The sequence below is a fragment of the Delphinus delphis genome, chromosome X, assembly GCF_949987515.2.
Source record: "Delphinus delphis chromosome X, mDelDel1.2, whole genome shotgun sequence".
In the NCBI taxonomy this organism is placed as follows: Eukaryota; Metazoa; Chordata; class Mammalia; order Artiodactyla; family Delphinidae; genus Delphinus; species Delphinus delphis.
Genome location: NC_082704.1, coordinates 95,855,383 through 95,874,506, shown reverse-complemented (window position 1 = coordinate 95,874,506; position 19,124 = coordinate 95,855,383). Strand labels below are relative to the sequence as shown.

Here is a 19,124-nt window from a genome sequence, read left to right as displayed (position 1 = left end):
GGGCGTAGGTGGTGGGTGGGTCAGGAGTCCAGGTTAGTTTAGTGTCCACTGCTCACGGTCTCAGTAGGCAGAGCTCAAGGTGTGGGCTATAGCATCAGTCTCCTCTGAGGCTCAGTCCTCCTCCATGCTCTCTGGTTGTTGGCAGAACTAATCCTTGTAGTTGTAGCACTCAGACGTCGTTTTTTTGCTGGCTGTTGGCTCGGACAACTCTCAGCTCTTAGAGGCCACCCTCAAGTCCTAGACATGTGGTCCCCTCCTCACAACATGGGATTTAACTCATTCAAAGCCAGAAGTACACCAGCTCTCTGACTTTTCTCTCTCACCTGATTAAATTGGATCTGCCCCTGATTATCTCCCTTTGCTTACTCAAATTCCATTGACTAGGGACCTTCATTACCTATGGAAAGTTCCTTTACTATTGCCATATAGCATAACTTAATCACCATAGTGATATCTCATCATATTTACAGATCCTGCCACCCAAGGAGTGGGAACTGTGCAGTTTGTACACTAAGGAACAGGACCCTTGGTGGCCATCACAGAATTCTGCCTATCATGTGCACATACCATAGAGAATGCAATCTGTTTTCATTTTTTAAAAAATTTATGAAGAGCTCAAATTCCCAGGACTGTATTGGCCTAGATATATTATGAACCCTCACATTACAAAACAAATAGAGCTTGTGTTTGTGTGTGTGTGTATATATATGTATGTATGTATTAAAATATATATAATATAAAACTGCTGGGCTGCTGAGAAGTGTGGGAGGTCTCTAAAGGGTATCAGATCAAGCCAAACCAGAAGAATACATTCTTATAAGCTGAAACTAGAGTAGGAGTGGTGAACTGTAATAAAATGCCAAATGCAAGCTTGTTCTTAAATTGGGACAACTTCAAGATAGGAAAACTTAATCTCTGATTCCTGGATTAATCTGGAAGAGGCTAAACTCGTTCCACGTGAGTAAGTCCTTCTATCTTTCAGCAGAAGCAAGCAAATCTTCTCTAGATCAGTGGTTCTTAAACTTTGGTGTATGTTGGAATCTGAACTTCTGTATAGGAAATTAAAAGAATGTATATGTAGATATTTAAAACTATGAAGATCATTTATCAAGATAGACAAATATAAGTCCAATATTTAAAATTCAATAGCATTTCAGCTTACAACATTTAGAACGTGCAACCGTAAAACTACTATTCATAAAAACATTAACAATTAAAGATAATAGGAAGAATTGTATGGAACTGTATGGAGAAAATTATAAAATTTAAGTCAAAGAACTCATAAATAAATGAAGATTTACACATATTCATGAATTGGGATATTTAATATTGTAAAAAGGACAGTTTTCTACAAATCAATTTAGATATTTCATGCAACTGAAATAAAAATTCAAATAAATTTTTTCATAGAGATTGACACGTAAAATTCTAAATTTTATATGAAAAAATCAAGGGTCAAGAGTAGCCAAGCCACCCCTGAAGAAAAAGAATAAGGTGAGAAGGGCTTGGCTTCCCAAATATCAAGACTAATAAATCAATGTGATAGTGGTGCAGTGATAGAGAAAATGTGCAAAGGAGTAGAATAGACTTGAAAAAGACCCACACATGGATGGATACTGAATATATGACAAAGGTAGTATAGATCTATGGAGCAAAGAGATTACTCTTCAATAAATGGTGCTGGAATAATCGATTGTATGGAATATTTCAAACTGGATTCCTGTCTTAATACATGAAAATTCATTACACATGGATTGAAGGCTTAAATGTGAAAGGTCAAATGTAAAAAATAACTTAGAGGACTTCCTTGGTGGCACAGTGGTTAAGAATCCACCTGCCAGTGCAGGGGACACGGGTTCGAGCGCTGGTCCAGGAAGATCCCACATGCCATGGAGCAACTAGGCCTGTGCACCACAACTACTGAGCCTGTGCTCTAGAGCCCATCAGCCACAACTACTGAGCCTGCATGCCACAACTACTGAAGCCCGTGGGCCTAGAGCCTATGCTCTGCAACAAGAAGCCACCGCAATGAGAAGCCTACACACCACAATGAAGAGTAGCCCCCACTCACCACAACTAGAGAAAGCCTGCACGCAGCAAGAAAGACCCAATGCAGCCAAAAATAAATAAATAAATTTAAAAAAAAAGATAGGCAATTTGAATATAGGCAAAAAAAAAATTAAAACAATTTTAATGTCTGTGGGTAGAGAAAGATTTCTTAAGCCTTAAAATCATGCCAACAATAAAATAAATAACTGATACAAATTAATCAGAAAAATATCAAGTAACTCAACAGAAATGCTGACAAAAAGTTTCAATCACTTTCACAGATAAAACGGAAAATAAACACAAGAAAACATATAATTGACCTCTTTGTAAACTTGGAAGTAAAAATTAGTGACTGCAATAAGATAGTATTTTGCTTGTCCTAGGTAGGCAAACATTAATAAATCAGGTTACTAGTTACAGTGTCAGTGAGTAGGACCACACTGGATAATACTATGTAAAGTGTAACATCGGCATATTTCATAGCCCAACATTTACACTTCACAGTATATACAAGAAAAACTCATCAGGGAAATGCAAATCAAAACCACAATGAGATATCACCTCACACCTATCAGAATGGCAGTTGTCAAAAAGACAACAAATAATAAATGTTGACGAGGATGTGGAGAAAAAGGAACCTTAGTTCACTGTTGGTGGGAGTGTATATTGGTGCAGCCACTATGGCAAACAGCATGGCAGTTCCTCAAAAGATTAAAACTAGAGCTATCATATGATCCAGCAATTCCAGTCCTGAGTATATATACAAAGAAAATAAAAACACTAATTCAAAAAGATTAATGCACCCCAGTATTCATAGCAGCATTATTTACAATAGCCAGTGTACGGAAGCAATTTAAGTGTCCATCAACAAATGAATGGATAAAGAAGATGTGTATATATTCTACATATTCAATGGAATATTATCCAGTCATAAAAAATAATGAAATTTTGCCATTTGCAACAACATGGATGGACCTGGAAGGTATTATGCTTAGTGAAGTAAGTCAGATAGAAAAAGACAAATACTGTTATGTTTTCATTTATATGTGGAATCTAAAAAATAAAACGAATGAATATAACAAAAGGGAAACAGATTCATAGATACAGAGAACAAACTAGTGGTTACCAGAGGGGAGAGAGGTAGGGGGAGGGTCGAGATAGGGGAAGGGGATTAAGAGGTACAAACTACTATGTATAAGATAAATAAGCTACAAAGATATATTATATAACACAGGGAAGATAACCAATATTTTATAACTGTTTTTTGAATTTCTTTTTTTCATACAGCAAGTTCTTATTAGTTATCTATTTTATACATATTAGTGTATATATGTCAATCCCAATCTCCCAGTTCATCCCACCAACACCACCCCCGCCCCGCTTTCCCCCTTTGGTGTCCATACGTTTGTTCTCTACATCTGTGTCTCTAGTTCTGCCTTGTGAACCAGTTCATCTGTACCATGTTTCTAGATTCCACATATATGCGTTAATATACAGTATTTGTTTTTCTCTTGTGACTTACTTCACTCTGTATGACAGCCTCTAGGTCCATCCATGTCTCTACAAATGACCCAATTTCGTTCCTTTTTATGGCTGAGTAATATTCCATTGTATATATGTACTACATCCTCCTTTTCCATTTGTCTGTCAGTGGACATTTAGGTTGCTTCCATGACCTGGCTATTGTAAATAGCCAATATTTTATAATAACTAATATTGAATCACTGTGCTGTACATCTGAAACTAATATAACATTATAAATCAACTATACTTAAATAAAATAAAGTGCACGTGTTCTACAAGGTATGTTTGAAATTAGTCATAGTTGCATTATTCAGAATAGCAAAATCTGGGAACTGCACAAATGTTCAGTGACAGGTAAAGGGATAAATAATTTGTGATATATGTGTACGTGAATATTTCTATACCTGTGAAGTGGAGGAACTTCAACTAATGAGACAATGTATTATGAATCTTAGAAAACAAAATATTGAGATTAATAAAAAGTTAAGGAAGACTACATATATTGATATCCTTTATATAAAATGACAAAAAGGAAAGTGAAACAAATTTTTATTTAGAAATATATGCCTATATATACAAAGAAATAGATGTAAAGAGTGGCTGGTTTACATCTTAAAATTATATAAATTGTGAGGATTTGTATACCGATGTGAATTGCCTATTAGCATTATTTTCATAAACTACCAGATCTTGGACCCACCTCAGAGCTTCTCTAGCTCAATACCTTATTTTACAGTTAAGCATTCTGAGATCCAGAGAAAATGGGTTCCATGTGTGATGTAATGGTTGGAAATAAATGAAAATTGTCCAAGTTGAGGAGCATAGAACGGCCTTTAGTTTCTAACATTTCGCCTGCAAGATATGATGAGTGCTTACTTATACCTCGGGGACTTGCTTTAAATGCCATTTTGTGAGAGAGTGTAGTTCCTCAACCTTAACTTTACAACTTTGGGATTCACAGTTTTTCCAAGTCCCTATCTTGTAAGTAGACTAAACTTTGTTGCTTAAATAGGAAATAGACATGACTTGAATTACATTGTACTAGAAAGTACTTTTTTTTGGTGAAGAAACGTCTCATATATGAATTAATCTTTTAATCTTTCAGCTTTTAAATTAATGTATAATGGTATCAATTTTAAAAATACCTCAAGTTAAAAGCTGAATCTTACAAAACATGGTATAATGAAATGAGCATGTAAAAGGGACTGTAGAGATGATGTAACCTATTCTCATTATATATACAATAAAATCAATAGCATTAATGACTTATCTGATGACAGTTAATTAGCAACAGAATTGGATTCAAACCTGATTTATAAACTGCTTTTTCATGTTTTATCCAGTGAACCATATGAGTTTAACTAATTCAAGTTGAGAGCTTTCTTTATTTTTTCTAGTTAATTAGCTGAATAATCTTCATTCTAATTAAAGTACTAGGGAAATATGATTCCCATTTGATAGCACTTCTTATTTGCTGTAGGAACCTACATATATAATAAAACAAAGTAATATGGTGAAATATTTATTGACAACTAAAATTTACCAAGTATTAATTAGAATTGAGGTGAATACTACATACTATGCTACTAAAAATCACAAACATTTTAGATTGGCTAAATAAATTATAGTATATAATGAAATATGCAAACATTTAGTAGAATTTTTTTGATAGTAATGATTGAAAAAATATTCATGATATATGTGTACAAGTGCTTAATTGTACCCAAATTAAAGAAAAATATGTGTATATGCATTTGTTAATATTTAGTCTACATGCATTAAAGCTTTAGCTGTTCAAGCAGTAATTTCTAGTAAATTTTTGTCAGGACATATTTAAGGACAATGCTTTTAGCATGGCTGTGGTTAAAAACACATTGCACTTAATCAGGCATTTTAACCCTGTTATTTTAATCCTGACAGGTCAAAAGGAACTTTTGATCACCTCATGTAGTTCTTGGTTAAATCAACATATTATCAATTTTACTTATATTGTGACCAGAAAACGAGAGATGATACAAAAATATCTTTAGTAGTTGGGCATATTATTGTAAATATTTATTGTTTTAATTTTTCTAATGATTCAAAAAACAGAGGAAACCACATTTAAATCCAATTACTTGTGCATGTTTTGAGCTAATTTTTTCTTTTAATTTTAAACAGGGATTCAATTTTCAGTGTCCAGATTTCCCCAACAAGGCTTCTTGATGGTGACGTGATTCAACCTCTTTCTGTGAATTTTCCAAAAGGCAGAGTCGTTATGTGCTCTCCCAGTGGAATTAATGCTGCGCTCACCTGTCATCTCAGCTTCAAATCATCTAAACCTGTGTCATTTTTCACCAGTGTTCTTTTCTGCAATAGCAGGGGTAAGTGGTAAGGCATTTAAATGTAGATTCTTTTGTATCTGACAGTGAAGAATAATAGATTTATATTCTATACTATTATAAAATGTTTAAAAGAGGGACATCTAAAATAATGACTTTGGACATAAAGGTTTTTTAAGAAAGTTCCAAATGCAGTGTTACTTTCACGAGAAACAGGGTGATAGTGACTGCCAGCCTATCCTCTGGGACTAGGCTGCCTGGATTTGAATCCTGGCTCTGTTAACTTTGGTGAAGTTATGTCATCTTCTGAGCCTCTCAGTTCCCTCATCTGTAAAATGGGGGTCATAGCAGAACCTATCTCATCTGTAATAATGAGAAATTCATTGAGTTAATTTTTATTGAGTAATTGTACAAGAACTGGCACAAAGGAAATGCTAAGTCAGTATTAAATGAAAATGAGAAACATCAGCACAATGAGTTTCCAAACAATATGATTTTGTTACACGTTCCTTTGACAGACTCAAGGAAATTAAAGGACACCTTGGTTAAACCATGTTTCTGGATTTCTTACCTTTTAGGACCAGAAATTTCACTTTTACATTATACCCTGAGATGATTTGACTCTCCAAAGGGCAAGATGTGAATGTATACAGCAGTAAAGTTTGTTAAAAATGTTTATAGTGTAGAGTGAATTGTATACTAAAGATGAATATGTACTCTATGTGATAATTTATTAACTTTTAGTGAGGTCATTACTATATAGCATATTTATAGTCTAAGGATTGATTTATGCATTAGGAATTAGAAGAGTGAGAGAGACAGATGGTACTGGAATGTTGCATCCAAGGCAAAGCGTGGCTGTATCCGGGACACGGTTCATGGATTTCTGAGCTCCAGCTTCCATGTCCCTTTCTCACATATGTTGATGGATAAAATTATCTAAATTATACCTCTCAGACTCCTATTTTTCTCTTTTGATGCTCACAGTCCATCTTTTGTTGACATTAAAAAAAAAAACCCTTTTTTTTAATGGCGTTGCTTTAGGCTCCTCTCAAGAACTGAACTCCATGCCTCCATCCTGGGAGGTATTCTGTCCTTTTGTATGTTACTGACCTTGTTCATAGAAGTTTAACTTTACTTCCCTCTAGTCCACAAATTCAATGCCAAAAGCACTAAGTAAGGTGTACCTTTGAGCTCACCAATAAAAATCATGAATAACTTATCCATGAGTGTCTTCAAGCTAATGAAGGCTCAGACCACGTTCACAAGGTGAGGAAGGAAGTAGCTTCAGTAAATGTTGTGTGAACTAGATGGCTTCTTGGACAGTGGTACAGTTGCCTCTAAGAGAGGCATAAACAGGTTTCATTGTTACAGTGTTGACGTCTGGTCAGCAAACAGGATGTAAGGAGACCTGACAACAGTCTCCAGAAAGAGGAGGGTCATATATTTGATGATTTTCTTGTCTTTTTGTTGTTGTGTGTTTCCTTTCAGCCTTGAGACTCATTTGCTCTTCAGTAGATTTCCCCACCCTTCTTCCCTTACCCTAAACTCCAATTCAACATTTAGCAGGTTTGGGATAAGGTAGAGCTTTTGGAACTAATTTAGAACCTTTGGAAATCATAAATGGGCTACAAAAGACTTTTCCATGTACAAGGAAACATTCCCTGGAACCTTAATAGTGACAAATCCGTTTACTGATGCCTTGTTAACTCCTTATCTGGTTTCCCATAGTGCATATGATCAGCTCTTCCTTCTCAACTCTCCGAAACTGTCTTTGCCTTTCTCTCACTACACGTTTTTGATCCCATTGAGATAAATGAGGTGTTCCAGCAAGAACGTCCTCAAAAGCCTCCCTTTCACCTCAGCCTATTTGAAATAAATTTGATTCTTTTGATTCTTTTATTGCTTTTTATCAGTTAGTTTATATTTATTTGTGAGTAATCCTTGTGAGCTCTGCCCAAGGTACTGGGTAAGCAAGGATTAAATAGAAAGTGGCTTTTCCTTGATGGAGGTCAATATAGTAGGGAAGGTAGACTTTAAAAAAGTGTTTGGTACCAATAGAGGTAAAGAGAAAATGCAACACAAAAGGAGCAACTAATAATGTCCTGGGGTGGGGTTGGGACTGGGGACGGCTGCATGGGTTTCTGAGTAAAATCTCAAAGGACAAATTACACTTGCTGATGTTTGTCCTAAATTAAAGACTTTATTTGCATCTGGTGTGTCTGTGTTGAGGCGCATGGTGCAATGAAAAAATGAAACACTCATTTCTTCATGTTTTGGGTTTTTTTTACTTAGGTAAGACCATTTCATACCGTGGCTCACCTTGGAAGTGAACATGCTTGGCTTTTTTATTTTCTTTTCTTCTTTTGACTTTGTCACATTTGGTTTGGCTCGCCTGGCTGTAGAACTATTAATTATAGCCTGCTAACGTGGCTGCTGGTATCCTCCACACTCATGTGTCTTCAGCTTGGTGGTTGCACATCCTGCTTTTCTTTTCCCTAAATTTCCAAAAAATCTGGGGTTTGAGGTTGTATATATCTATGGGAGGGATGGTGATGTGGGCAGAGTATTACAAGTTGTAAAAAAAAAAAAAAAATGCACTGCATATGGAGGCTGAAACAGGCTTATATTTGGGGACTATTTTGGGGTTTTTTTGGTTTGATGGATACTGGCCAGGCAAAGCTGAGAGATGAAGGTGAAAGAATAGCAGGAGCAGATTGTGAGAGTCTTGCACACTCTCTTTATTATCCATGAGTAAGACATAGGACGAGAACGGGGAGAGGCTGATTTTATGGAAATCAAAGCTTGGATAAATACAGGAATCATGAGGTCAACAGCTATCAATTAACACAGGTCAAATTCTAGGTCATAGGCTGGATATCATGGAATCCACAGGACAGCCCTGAGATGTGGATGTTTTTAGATCTTCATCTCTGTTTTACAGAAGAGATATAAGGCACATAGTGTGAGATAACTTGCCCAAGTTTACTCACATATTAAGTGGGAGAGCCAGGAATTTGAACCAAATTTCTGTTTCCAAAGATTATGCACTTAATCACCTTGTTTTAACACCACTTAGATTGTATAGAATCATATAGAAATTTTATTATAGGTACAGTCTTTTGAGAATAACACTGTCATATGTCAGGTATAGACTTTACAAAGAATAAGAAAAGGAAACTCTACATTTTCGTCTTTTCCTATTTCTTTGCATCTCTCATCTTTCTCTCTCTCACACACACACACCCCTATCTTATAAGTACCCTTATATAATAAATTTATTTTAAAGTAAATGACATTTTAGTTTCTATATTGCCTTTCAGTACCAAGAAATTTAGTTTATAATTAAGTGCATTTTGAGTTGCAGGTCTTAAATAGGCTATATGTTCTAGAATTAGGGAAGTGATCAAGAAATATCCCCTGAATAGAATACATTAATAAATATTCCATGTTTGATACATAGTAATGATAGTAATTAAAGTTACTCAATAAAAACTGAGATGTTATTCATTTATTTTTATTGATATATTAATTTATTGATGAGGCAAAAACCCATAAATTGTCTCCATAGTTATAGGATGAAGTGAATGTTTATAGTTTCAATGAAGAAGCCTGTTTTACAACTGCCATCAGTAAACTCTACAGAAGATATTTAGTTAAAAATAAATGTAGGGCTTCCCTGGTGGCACAGTGCTTGAGAGTCCGCCTGCCAGTGCAGGGGACACGGGTTCGTGCCCCGGTCCGGGAAGAGCCCACGTGCCGCGGAGCAGCTGGGCCCGTGAGCCATGGCCGCTGAGCCTGCGCGTCCGGAGCCTGTGCTTCGCTACGGGAGAGGCCACAACAGTGAGAGGCCCGCGTAACCCAAAAAATAAATAAATAAATAAGTAAATAAATAAATGTATTATATATGGGTACTTGTAAGATATCATATAACTATTTTAGATATTTTAAATTAATAGTGTTTACAAAAGGCTTCAAATCAACTTATGAAATTGAAACCCAATACCAAAACCAATGCTAAACTGCTCTTTTGAAATTGTACATTTCACATCAATAAAGTTTCAAAATGAAAAACATATTCCTTGTAAAAATTAAAATATTTTCTTTTCCTACAAAAAATGCATGTACTTATTACTGAAACAAATTTATATCTTATTTTAGAAGTTTATGGTTTTATGTGGGATTTTTATGTCCATTTATAGTTGCTTAAATGATATGAAGAACGTTTTTTCTGATTTTCAAAAGAAACAAAGTCTTTGTTTCCAGAACCAGAATGGATATTCCTAGCCACTGTGTTTCTAAGATAAATTATTTAGAGTTTTCTTTAGTTTAACATCACCTAGATATTGGGTAGCACCAGTAAAGTAATGTCATTGTTTATGCTGAATTATCTGATTAGCTATGATATTCTAAATACAGAAGACACTGGTTTGTTGTAATTTCTGTCTTCCAAAATTAATAACTAGCCTTTCCATCTATTTCCTAAGTTATAAAAAGTATTATTTTATGTTAAAAAAAAAAAAAAAAAGAATGGTTTTTGAGGGAGTCAAGGAACCCAGTAGTAAAATACAATTCTTTCCTTGCTGCTTTTCGAATTAACCTCTATTTTAGATTAACTGATTATCTTCCTTATGTGCTCATCACTTCAATTTTTTCTTCTTGACTTTCCTTATTTTTACTTTTGGCATATGAAGTAATACTGTAGGGGTACGTGTGTGTGTGTGTGTGTGTGTGTGTGCGCTAATGAGAGAGACAGAGGGAGAGGGAGAGAAGCAATATATATATATATATATATATATATATATATATATATATATATATATATATATAAAAAATCTCCATTAGTTATCTGAGTAAAATGGCTAGAATATGTTTTCTTATTTTTGGGTTTTGGTTTTTTTTTTGAGTATCTAGAATATATTTTCTTTTTTTTTTTTTTCTGAACTTAACATTTTAGTTTCTTTATTGCCTTTATGTGCCAAGGTATTTAGTTCATAATTATATGAAGTACATTCAGAGCTACAAGTCTTAAATAGGCTATATTCTCTAGAATTAGGGAATTAATCAATAAATGTTCCCTGAATAGAATAACAGGAAGTCCCTTACATAGGTAAGACTTGTGGAAACCATACTGAGAAATAATCTGCCTTGAATAGGAGGCGTTTGTTAAATGTTGATGAGTGAACTTACAAAATGAATGCAGGTGACTGCTCAGCCTCTTTATTTATTTATTTATTTATACAGCAGGTTCTTATTAGTTATCTATTTTATACATATTTTACGTATTAGTGTATATACGTCAATCCCAATCTCCCAATTCATCCCACCCCCACCACTTTCCTCCCTCGGTGTCCATACGTTTGTTTTCTACATCTCTGTCTCTCTTTCTGCCTTGCAAACCGGTTCATCTGTACCATGTTTCTAGATTCCACATATATGCGTTAATATACGATATTTGTTTTCCTCTTTGTGACTTACTTCACTCTGTATGATAGTCTCTAGATCCATCCACGTCTCTACAAATGACCCAATTTTGTTCCTTTTTATGGCTGAGTAATATTCCATTTAATATATGTGTACCACATCTTCCTTATCCATTTGTCTTTCAGTGGGCATTTAGGTTGCTTCCATGACCTGGCTATTGTAAATAGTGCTGCACTGATCATTGGGGTGCATGTGTCTCTTTGAATTATGGTTTTCTCTTGGTATATGCCTGGTAGTGTGATTGCTGGGTTGTATGGTAGTTTTATTTTTAGTTTTTTAAAGAACCTCCATACTGTTCTCCATAGTGGCTTTACCAATTCACATTCCCACCAACAGTGCAAGAGGGTTCCCTTTTCTCCACACCCTCTTCACCATTTGTTGTTTGTAGATTTTCTAATGATGCCCATTCTAACCAGTGTGAGGTGATATCGCATTGTAATTTTGATTTGCATTTCTCTAATGATTAATGATGTCGATCAGCGTTTCATGTGCCTCTTGGCCATGTATATGTTTTCTTTGGAGAAATGTCTATTTAGGTCTTCTGCCCATTTTTGGATTGGGTTGTTTGTTTTTTTTATATTAAGCTGCATGAGCTGTTTATATATTTTGGAAATTAATCCTTTATCCTTTGATTCATTTGCAAATATTTTCTCCCATTCTGAGGGTTGTCTTTTCCTGTTGTTTACAGTTTCCTTTGCTGTGCAAAAGTTTTTAAGTTTCATTAGGTCCCATTTGTTTATTTTTGTTTTTATTTCCATTACTCTAGGAGTTGGGTCAAAAAGTATCTTGCTGTGATTTATGTCATAGAGTGTTCTGCCTGTTTTCCTCTAAGAGTTTGATGGTGTCTGGTCTTAAATTTACGTCTTTAATCCATTTTGAGTTTATTTTTGTGTATGGTGTTAGGGAGTGTTCTAATTTCATTCTTTTACATGTAGCTGTCCAGTTTTCCCAGCACCACTTATTGAAGAAGCTGTCTTTTCTCCACTGTATATTCTTGCCTCCTTTATCAAAGATAAGGTGACCATATGTGCGTGGGTTTATCTCTGGGCTTTCTATCCTGTTCCATTAATGTATCTTTCTGTTTTTGTGCCAGTACCATACTATCTTGATTACTGTAGCTTTGTAGTATAGTCTGAAGTCAGGGAGCCTGATTCCTCCACCTCTATTTTTCGTTCTCAAAATTGCTTTGGCTATTCGGGGTCTTTTGTGTTTCCATACAAATTGGGAAATTTTTTGTTCTAGTTCTGTAAAAATGCCATTGGTAATTTGATAGGGATTGCATTGAATCTGTAGATTGCTTTGGATAGTATAGTCACTTTCACATTATTGATTTTTCCAATCCAAGAACATGGTATATCTCTCCATCTTTTTGTGTCATCTTTGATTTCTTTCATCAGTGTCTTATAGTTTTCTGAGTACAGGTCTTTTAGCTCCTTAGGTAGGTTTATTCCTAGGTATTTTATTCTTTTTGTTGGCAGTGGTGAGTGGGATTGTTTCCTTAACTTCTCTTTCTGATCTTTTGTTGTTAGTGTATAGGAATACAAGAGATTTCTGTGCATTATTTTTGTGTCCTGAAACTTTTCTAAGTTCATTGATTAGCTGTAGTAGTTTTCTAGTGGCATCTATAGGTTCATCTATTTTTAGTGTTATGTCATCTGCAAACAGTGACAGTTTTAGTTCTTCTTTTCCTATTTGTATTCCTTTTATTTCTTTTCCTTCTTTGATTGCCGTGGCTAGGACTTCCAAAACTATGTTGAAAAAGAGCGACAAAAGTGGACATCTTGGCCTTGTTCCTTATCTTAGAGGAAATGCTTTCAGTTTTTCACCATTGAGAGTGATGTTTGCTGTGAGTTTGTCATATATGGCCTTTATTATGTTGAGGTAGGTTCCCTCTATGCCCACTTTCTGGAGAGTTTTTATCATAAATGTTGAGTTTTGTCAAAATCTTTTTCTGCATCTATTGCGCTGATCATATGGTTTTTATTCTTCCATTTGTTAATATGGTGTATCACATTGATTAGCGTATACTGAAGAATCCTTGCATCCCTAGGATAAATCCCATTTAATCATGGTGTATGATCCTTTTGCTGTGTTGTTGGATTCTGTTTACTAGTATTTTGTTGAGAGCTTTTGCATCTATATTCATCCGTGATATTGGTCTGTAATTTTCTTTTTTGGTAGTACCTTTGTCTGGTTTTGGTATCAGAGTTTTGGTGGCCTCGTACAATGAGTTTGGGAGTGTTCCTCCCTCTGCAATTTTTTGGAAGAGTTTGAGAAGGATCGGTGTTAGCTCTTCTCTAAATGTTTGATAGAATTCACCTGTGAAGCTATTGGGTCCTGGACTTTTGTTTGTTGGAAGATTTTTAATCACAGTTTCAATTTCATTACTTGTGAGTGGTCTGTTCATATTTTCTATTTCTTCCTGGTTCAGTCTTGGAAGGTTATACCTTTCTAAGAATTTGTCCATTTCTTCCAGGTTGTCCATTTTATTGGCAAAGAGTTGCTTGTAGTAGTCCCTTATCATGCTTTGTATTTCTGTGGTGTCCTTTGTAACTTCTCCTTTTTCATTTCTAATTTTATTGATTTGAGTCCTCTCCCTCTTTTTCTAGATGTGTCTGGCTAAAGGTTTGTCTATTTTGTTTATCTTCTCAAAGAAACAGCTTTTAGTTTTATTGCTCTTCGCTGTTGTTTTCTTTGTTTCTACTTCATTTATTTCTGCTCTGATCTTTATGATTTCTTTCCTTCTACTAACTTTGGGTTTTGTTTGTTCTTTCTCTACTCCTTTAGGTGTAAGATTAGATTTTTTTTTGAGATTTTTCTTGTTTCTTGAGGTAGGATTGTATTGCTATAAACTTCCCTCTTAGAACTGCTTTTGTGCATCCCATAGGTTTTGGATCGTCGTGTTTTCATTGTCATTTGTCTCTAGATATTTTTTGTTTTCCTCTTTGATTTCTTCAGTGACCTCTTGGTTATTTAGTAACGTATTGTTTAACCTCCATGTGTTTGTGTTTTTTATGTTTTTTCCCTGTAACTTATTTCTAATCTCATAGTATTATGGTCGGAAAAGATGCTTGATATGGTTTCAATTTTCTTAAATTTACCGAGCCTTGATTTGTGACCCAATATGTGATCTATCCTGGAGAATGTTCCATGTGCACTTGAGAAGAAAGTGTAATCTGCTGTTTTGGGATGGAATGTCCTATAAATATCAATTAAGTCCATCTTGTTTAATGTATCACTTAAAGCTTGTGTTTCCTTATTAATTTTCTGTCTGGATGATCTCTCCATTGGTGAGAGGTGTTAAAGTCCCTCACTACTATTGTGTTACTGTCTCTTTTCTCTTTTATAGCTGTTAGCATTTGCCTTATGTATTGAGATGCTCCTATGTTGGATACTTATATATTTTTAATTGTTATATCTTCTTCTAGGATTGATCCCTTGATCACTATGTAGTGTCCTTCCTTGTCTCTTGTGACATTCTTTATTTTAAAGTCTATTTTATCTGATATGAGTATTGCTACTCTAGCTTTCTTTTGATTTCCATTTGCATGGAATATCTTTTTCCATCCCCTCACTTTCAGTCTGTATGTGTCCCTAGGTCTGAAGTGGGTCTCTTGTAGACAGCATATATATGGATCTTGTTTTTGTATCCATTCAGTGAGCCTGTAACTTTTGGTTGGAGCATTTAATGCATTCACATTTAAAGTAATTATCGATATGTATGTGCCTATTTCCATTTTCTTAATTGTTTGGGTTTGATTTTGTAGGTCCTTTTCTTCTCTTGTGTTTCCCACTTAAAGAAGTTCCTTTAGCATTTGTTGTAGAGCTGGTTTGGTGGTACTGAATTCTCTTAGTTTTTGCTTGTCTGTAAAGCTTTTCGTTTTTATTTTAAAGATTTAATTTTTTTAATTTTTGACTGCGTTGGGTTTTCATTGCTTTGTTTGGGCTTTCTCTAGTTCAGGCGAGCGGGGGCTATTTTTCATTGCGATGCATGGGCTTCTTATTGCGGTGGCTTCTCTTTTTGCAGAGTATGGGCTCTAGACACACGGGCTTCATTAGTTGCAGCGTGCTGGCTCAGTAGTTGTGACTTGTGGGCTCTAGAGTGCAGGCTCAGTAGTTGTGGTGCATGGGCTTAGTTGCTCTGTGCCGTGTGGGATCTTCCCAGACTTGGGATCGAACCCCTGTCCCCTGCATTGGCAGGCAGACTCTTATCCACTGCACCACCAGGGAAGTCCTGTAAAGCTTTTGATATCTCCTTTGAATCTGAATGAGGTGCTTGCCGGGTAGAGTAATCTTGGTTGTAGTTTCTTCCCTTTCATCACTTTAAATATATCATGCCACTCTCTTCTGGCTTGTAGAGTTTCTGCTGAGAAATCAGCTGTTAACCTTATGGGAGTTCCCTTGTATGTTGTTTGTCATTTTTCCCTTCTTGCTTTTAGTAATTTTTCTTTGTCTTTAGTTTTTGTCAATTTGATTACTATGTGTCTCAGTGTGTTTCTCTTTGGGTTTATCCTGCCTGGGACTCTCTGCCCTTCCTGGACTTAGTGGCTATTTCCTTTCCCATGTTAGAGAAGTTTTCGACTATAATCTCTTCAAATATTTTCTTTGGTCTTTTCTCCTTCTGCAACCCCTACAGTGCGAATGTTGGTGCATTTAATGTTGTCCGAGAGGTCTTGTAGGCTGTTTTCATTCCTTTTCATTCTTTATTCTGTTCTGCAGCAGTGAATTCCACCATTCTGTCTTCCAGGTCACTTATCTGTTCTTCTGCCTTAGTTATTCTGCTATTGATTCCTTCTAGTGTATTTTTCATTTCAGTTATTGTATCATTTATGTCTGTCTGTTTGTTCTTTAATTCTTCTAGGTCTTTTTAAAATATTTCTTGCATCTTCTCTATCTTTGCCTCCATTCTTTTTCTGAGGTCCTGGATCATCTTCACTATCATTATTGTGAATTCTTTTTCTGGAAGTTTGCCTATCTCCACTTCATTTAGTTGTTTTTCTGGGGTTTTATCTTGTTCCTTCCTCTGGTACACAGTCCTCTGCCTTTTCATTTTGTCTATCTTTCTGTGAATTTTGTTTTTGTTCCATAGGCTTCAGGATAGTAGTTCTTGCTTCTGCTGTCTGCCCTCTGGTGGATGAAGCTGTCTCAGAGGCTTGTGCAAGCTTCCTGATGGGAGGTACTGGTGGTGGGTAGGGCTGGGTATTGCTCTGGTGGGCAGAGCTCAGTAAAACTTCAATTTGCTTGTCTGGTGATGGGTGGGCCCATGTCAGCCTCTCAATAGTGATACCATTGGCTAAGAATGCTGGGGGCACTCACCTGGCCCCTTACTACTTATGGCAGCCCCCACAGACATTTCCCCTTTCAGAGTCAATATTGTGGCTGGACCTGCTTTTGTGGTTCCTATTATGATTACAAGATATATCTCAGCAACAGCCATCAGGGAACTTTGAAAAATCAAGGTCTATTACTCATAGGTACTGGAGGGTACCTTGCATGCCTAGGGCCATGCAATGGGCAGGGGGCAGGGTGGAGGTGGGGAGCAAGTTCACACAGGCCTGGGTTCTGCCTTTATTGGGATCTAGGGTGGGATGCCTAGGCTTTTGTACGTTCACTCTTTATTGGTGAATTTAAAACATAAGTGTGGGAATTAAAGCTCAGGAGGGGGGCTTCCCTGGTGGCGTAGTGGTTGAGAGTCCGCCTGCCGATGCAGGGGACATGGGTTTGTGCCCTGGTCCGGGAAGATCCCACATGCCACGGAGGAGCTGGGCCCGTGAGCCATGGCTGCTGAGCCTGCGTGTCTGGAGCCTGTGCTCCGTGATGGGAGAGGCCACAACAGTCAGAGGCCCACGTACCGCAAAAAAATAAAATAAAATAAAGCTCAGGAGGGGAAAAACTAGCTGACAATCAGTCTGGTTGGTTATCTAGGTCTACCAGAGTTTTCTAAGAAGGGGAATTTCTTGGGTGGGGCAGCCTGGCTCTTCATGTATTGTGTAGATGAAGTGTGTTTATTCTAAATGGATGTTTTTGAAGTGGATGCTTCAACAATCAAAAGTTTAATGTGAGGCACTTAGACTGTAATCAGGAAAGCTCCTCGTCAAGCCCTTAAACTACATGTTAATATACACCTCGGTTTTAGAGTATAGGGTTCATTGATATTCAAAGATGGATGTTTTGATTATCACCCCCATTTTCATATGAAATGTGATTGTCTTTCCAAAAAGCATAGTTAACTTACTTCTAAGAAATCAGGAGCAGGGGTCCTGCACATTTGCTGTTGGCTGGTGTTCAGAAGCTTCAGTGTCCTTAGCTCTAAAGCTGCCACAGAAGTGTCTACTCTATAAATTTCTTGGCACACAAACTCCTGGGTAGTGCCTGATTTAGTTGCTCACTTGAAACCAATACAAATTTGTTGTTTTCTTAATCATGAGCAAGATATGGTTTAGCAGAATTCATGGCCTTTCCTTAAAAATAACCAGTCACAGTCTTTTGTTTTGCCTTACTGATTTTAAGGTACTGGGTTATATGTATCTTCTGACATTTAAACAAGTGCAGTAAGGATTTTGCACATACAGATAAATTAATGCATTAATAAGAGTTTAAATGATAAATTATCGTTTCTCCCTTATTCACTGGTATATGTTAGCCATTCCATTCTGACTTTAGAGATGAAGCACATAGTCTTAATTCCAAATGTAGTGAACATTTTGCTGGTGGGGACATAATGTGCAGACCTGTTGTTTAAAACTGAGAACATACAGCTCTTAATTATATCAACTCTTTTTCTATATACAGTAGAATTTTATCAACTTGTTATGGAGTAAAAGACATTTTGATGCATAATAAAACTAGTTATACTTACCTCATTAAAGTAATAGGGCATTGACAATAACTTAAATTGAAATTACCTATTTTTGAAAGCATTCAGTATAATAAAAAGGAAATGAGGACTAATGAAAGCTGATTCTCATTATTATTTACTTAGTGCATAATTTGGTATTTGTGTAGGGTGTACTTGGCAACTTTGGGTCTGTTTCCAGTATTTTAAAAGTATTATTATCATGCCTCTTCCAGAGACTTTACTATTATTTTTGAAAGGGTAGGAACCTGCATCACATGAAGGAAACCAGCAGAGAATGAATCAGACCTAGAGGCATGTGGAGCATTAATGCATTCAGGTTGGCAAGGCCACCTTAGTAACTATAGTGTGAATTAATATCTGCTCTTAATGTGCTTCTCTGGGATATTTAGATATTTAAAATAAGGATGTAGACATATATTTAAAATGATATTTAAATATTTAAAATACTTGTGGAGGGCTTCCCTGGTGGCGCAGTGGTTGAGAGTCCGCCTGCCGGTGCAGGGGACACGGGTTCGTGCCCCGATCCGGGAGGATCCCGCATGCCGCGGAGTGGCTGGGCCCGTGAGCCATGGCCGCTGGGCCTGCGCGTCTGGAGCCTGTGCTCCGCAATGGGAGAGGCCACAACAGTGAGAGGCCTGCATACTGCAAAAAAAAAAAAAAAAAAAAAAAAAAAAAAAAATACATATGGAAAGTGAGTCAAGAACCTCTAAGGGACACTACCAGATAGCTAGAAGCAACTTTTGAGTTATTCAGTGCTCCCTTTGTGGATTAAGAGGAGCAGTATTTAGGATGTGTTTGTCTTCTGGAGACTCCATTCTTAGCACAGACCTGCTGCCCATGGACAATGAACCACCTAGAGTTTTTAGCATTGTGGCTGCTGAAAGGCA

General features: G+C 36.3%; 1 protein-coding gene across 1 annotated transcript in view; it reads left to right on the top strand.

The window, feature by feature from the left end:
• Positions 1-19,124, top strand: part of CFAP47 (cilia and flagella associated protein 47) — a 505,984-nt gene that overhangs the window by 182,868 nt on the left and 303,992 nt on the right. The window contains 2 exon segments of the mRNA XM_069540349.1: positions 5,734-5,936; positions 16,468-16,554. Of these exon segments, the coding sequence (XP_069396450.1) occupies positions 5,734-5,936; positions 16,468-16,554 (290 nt within the window).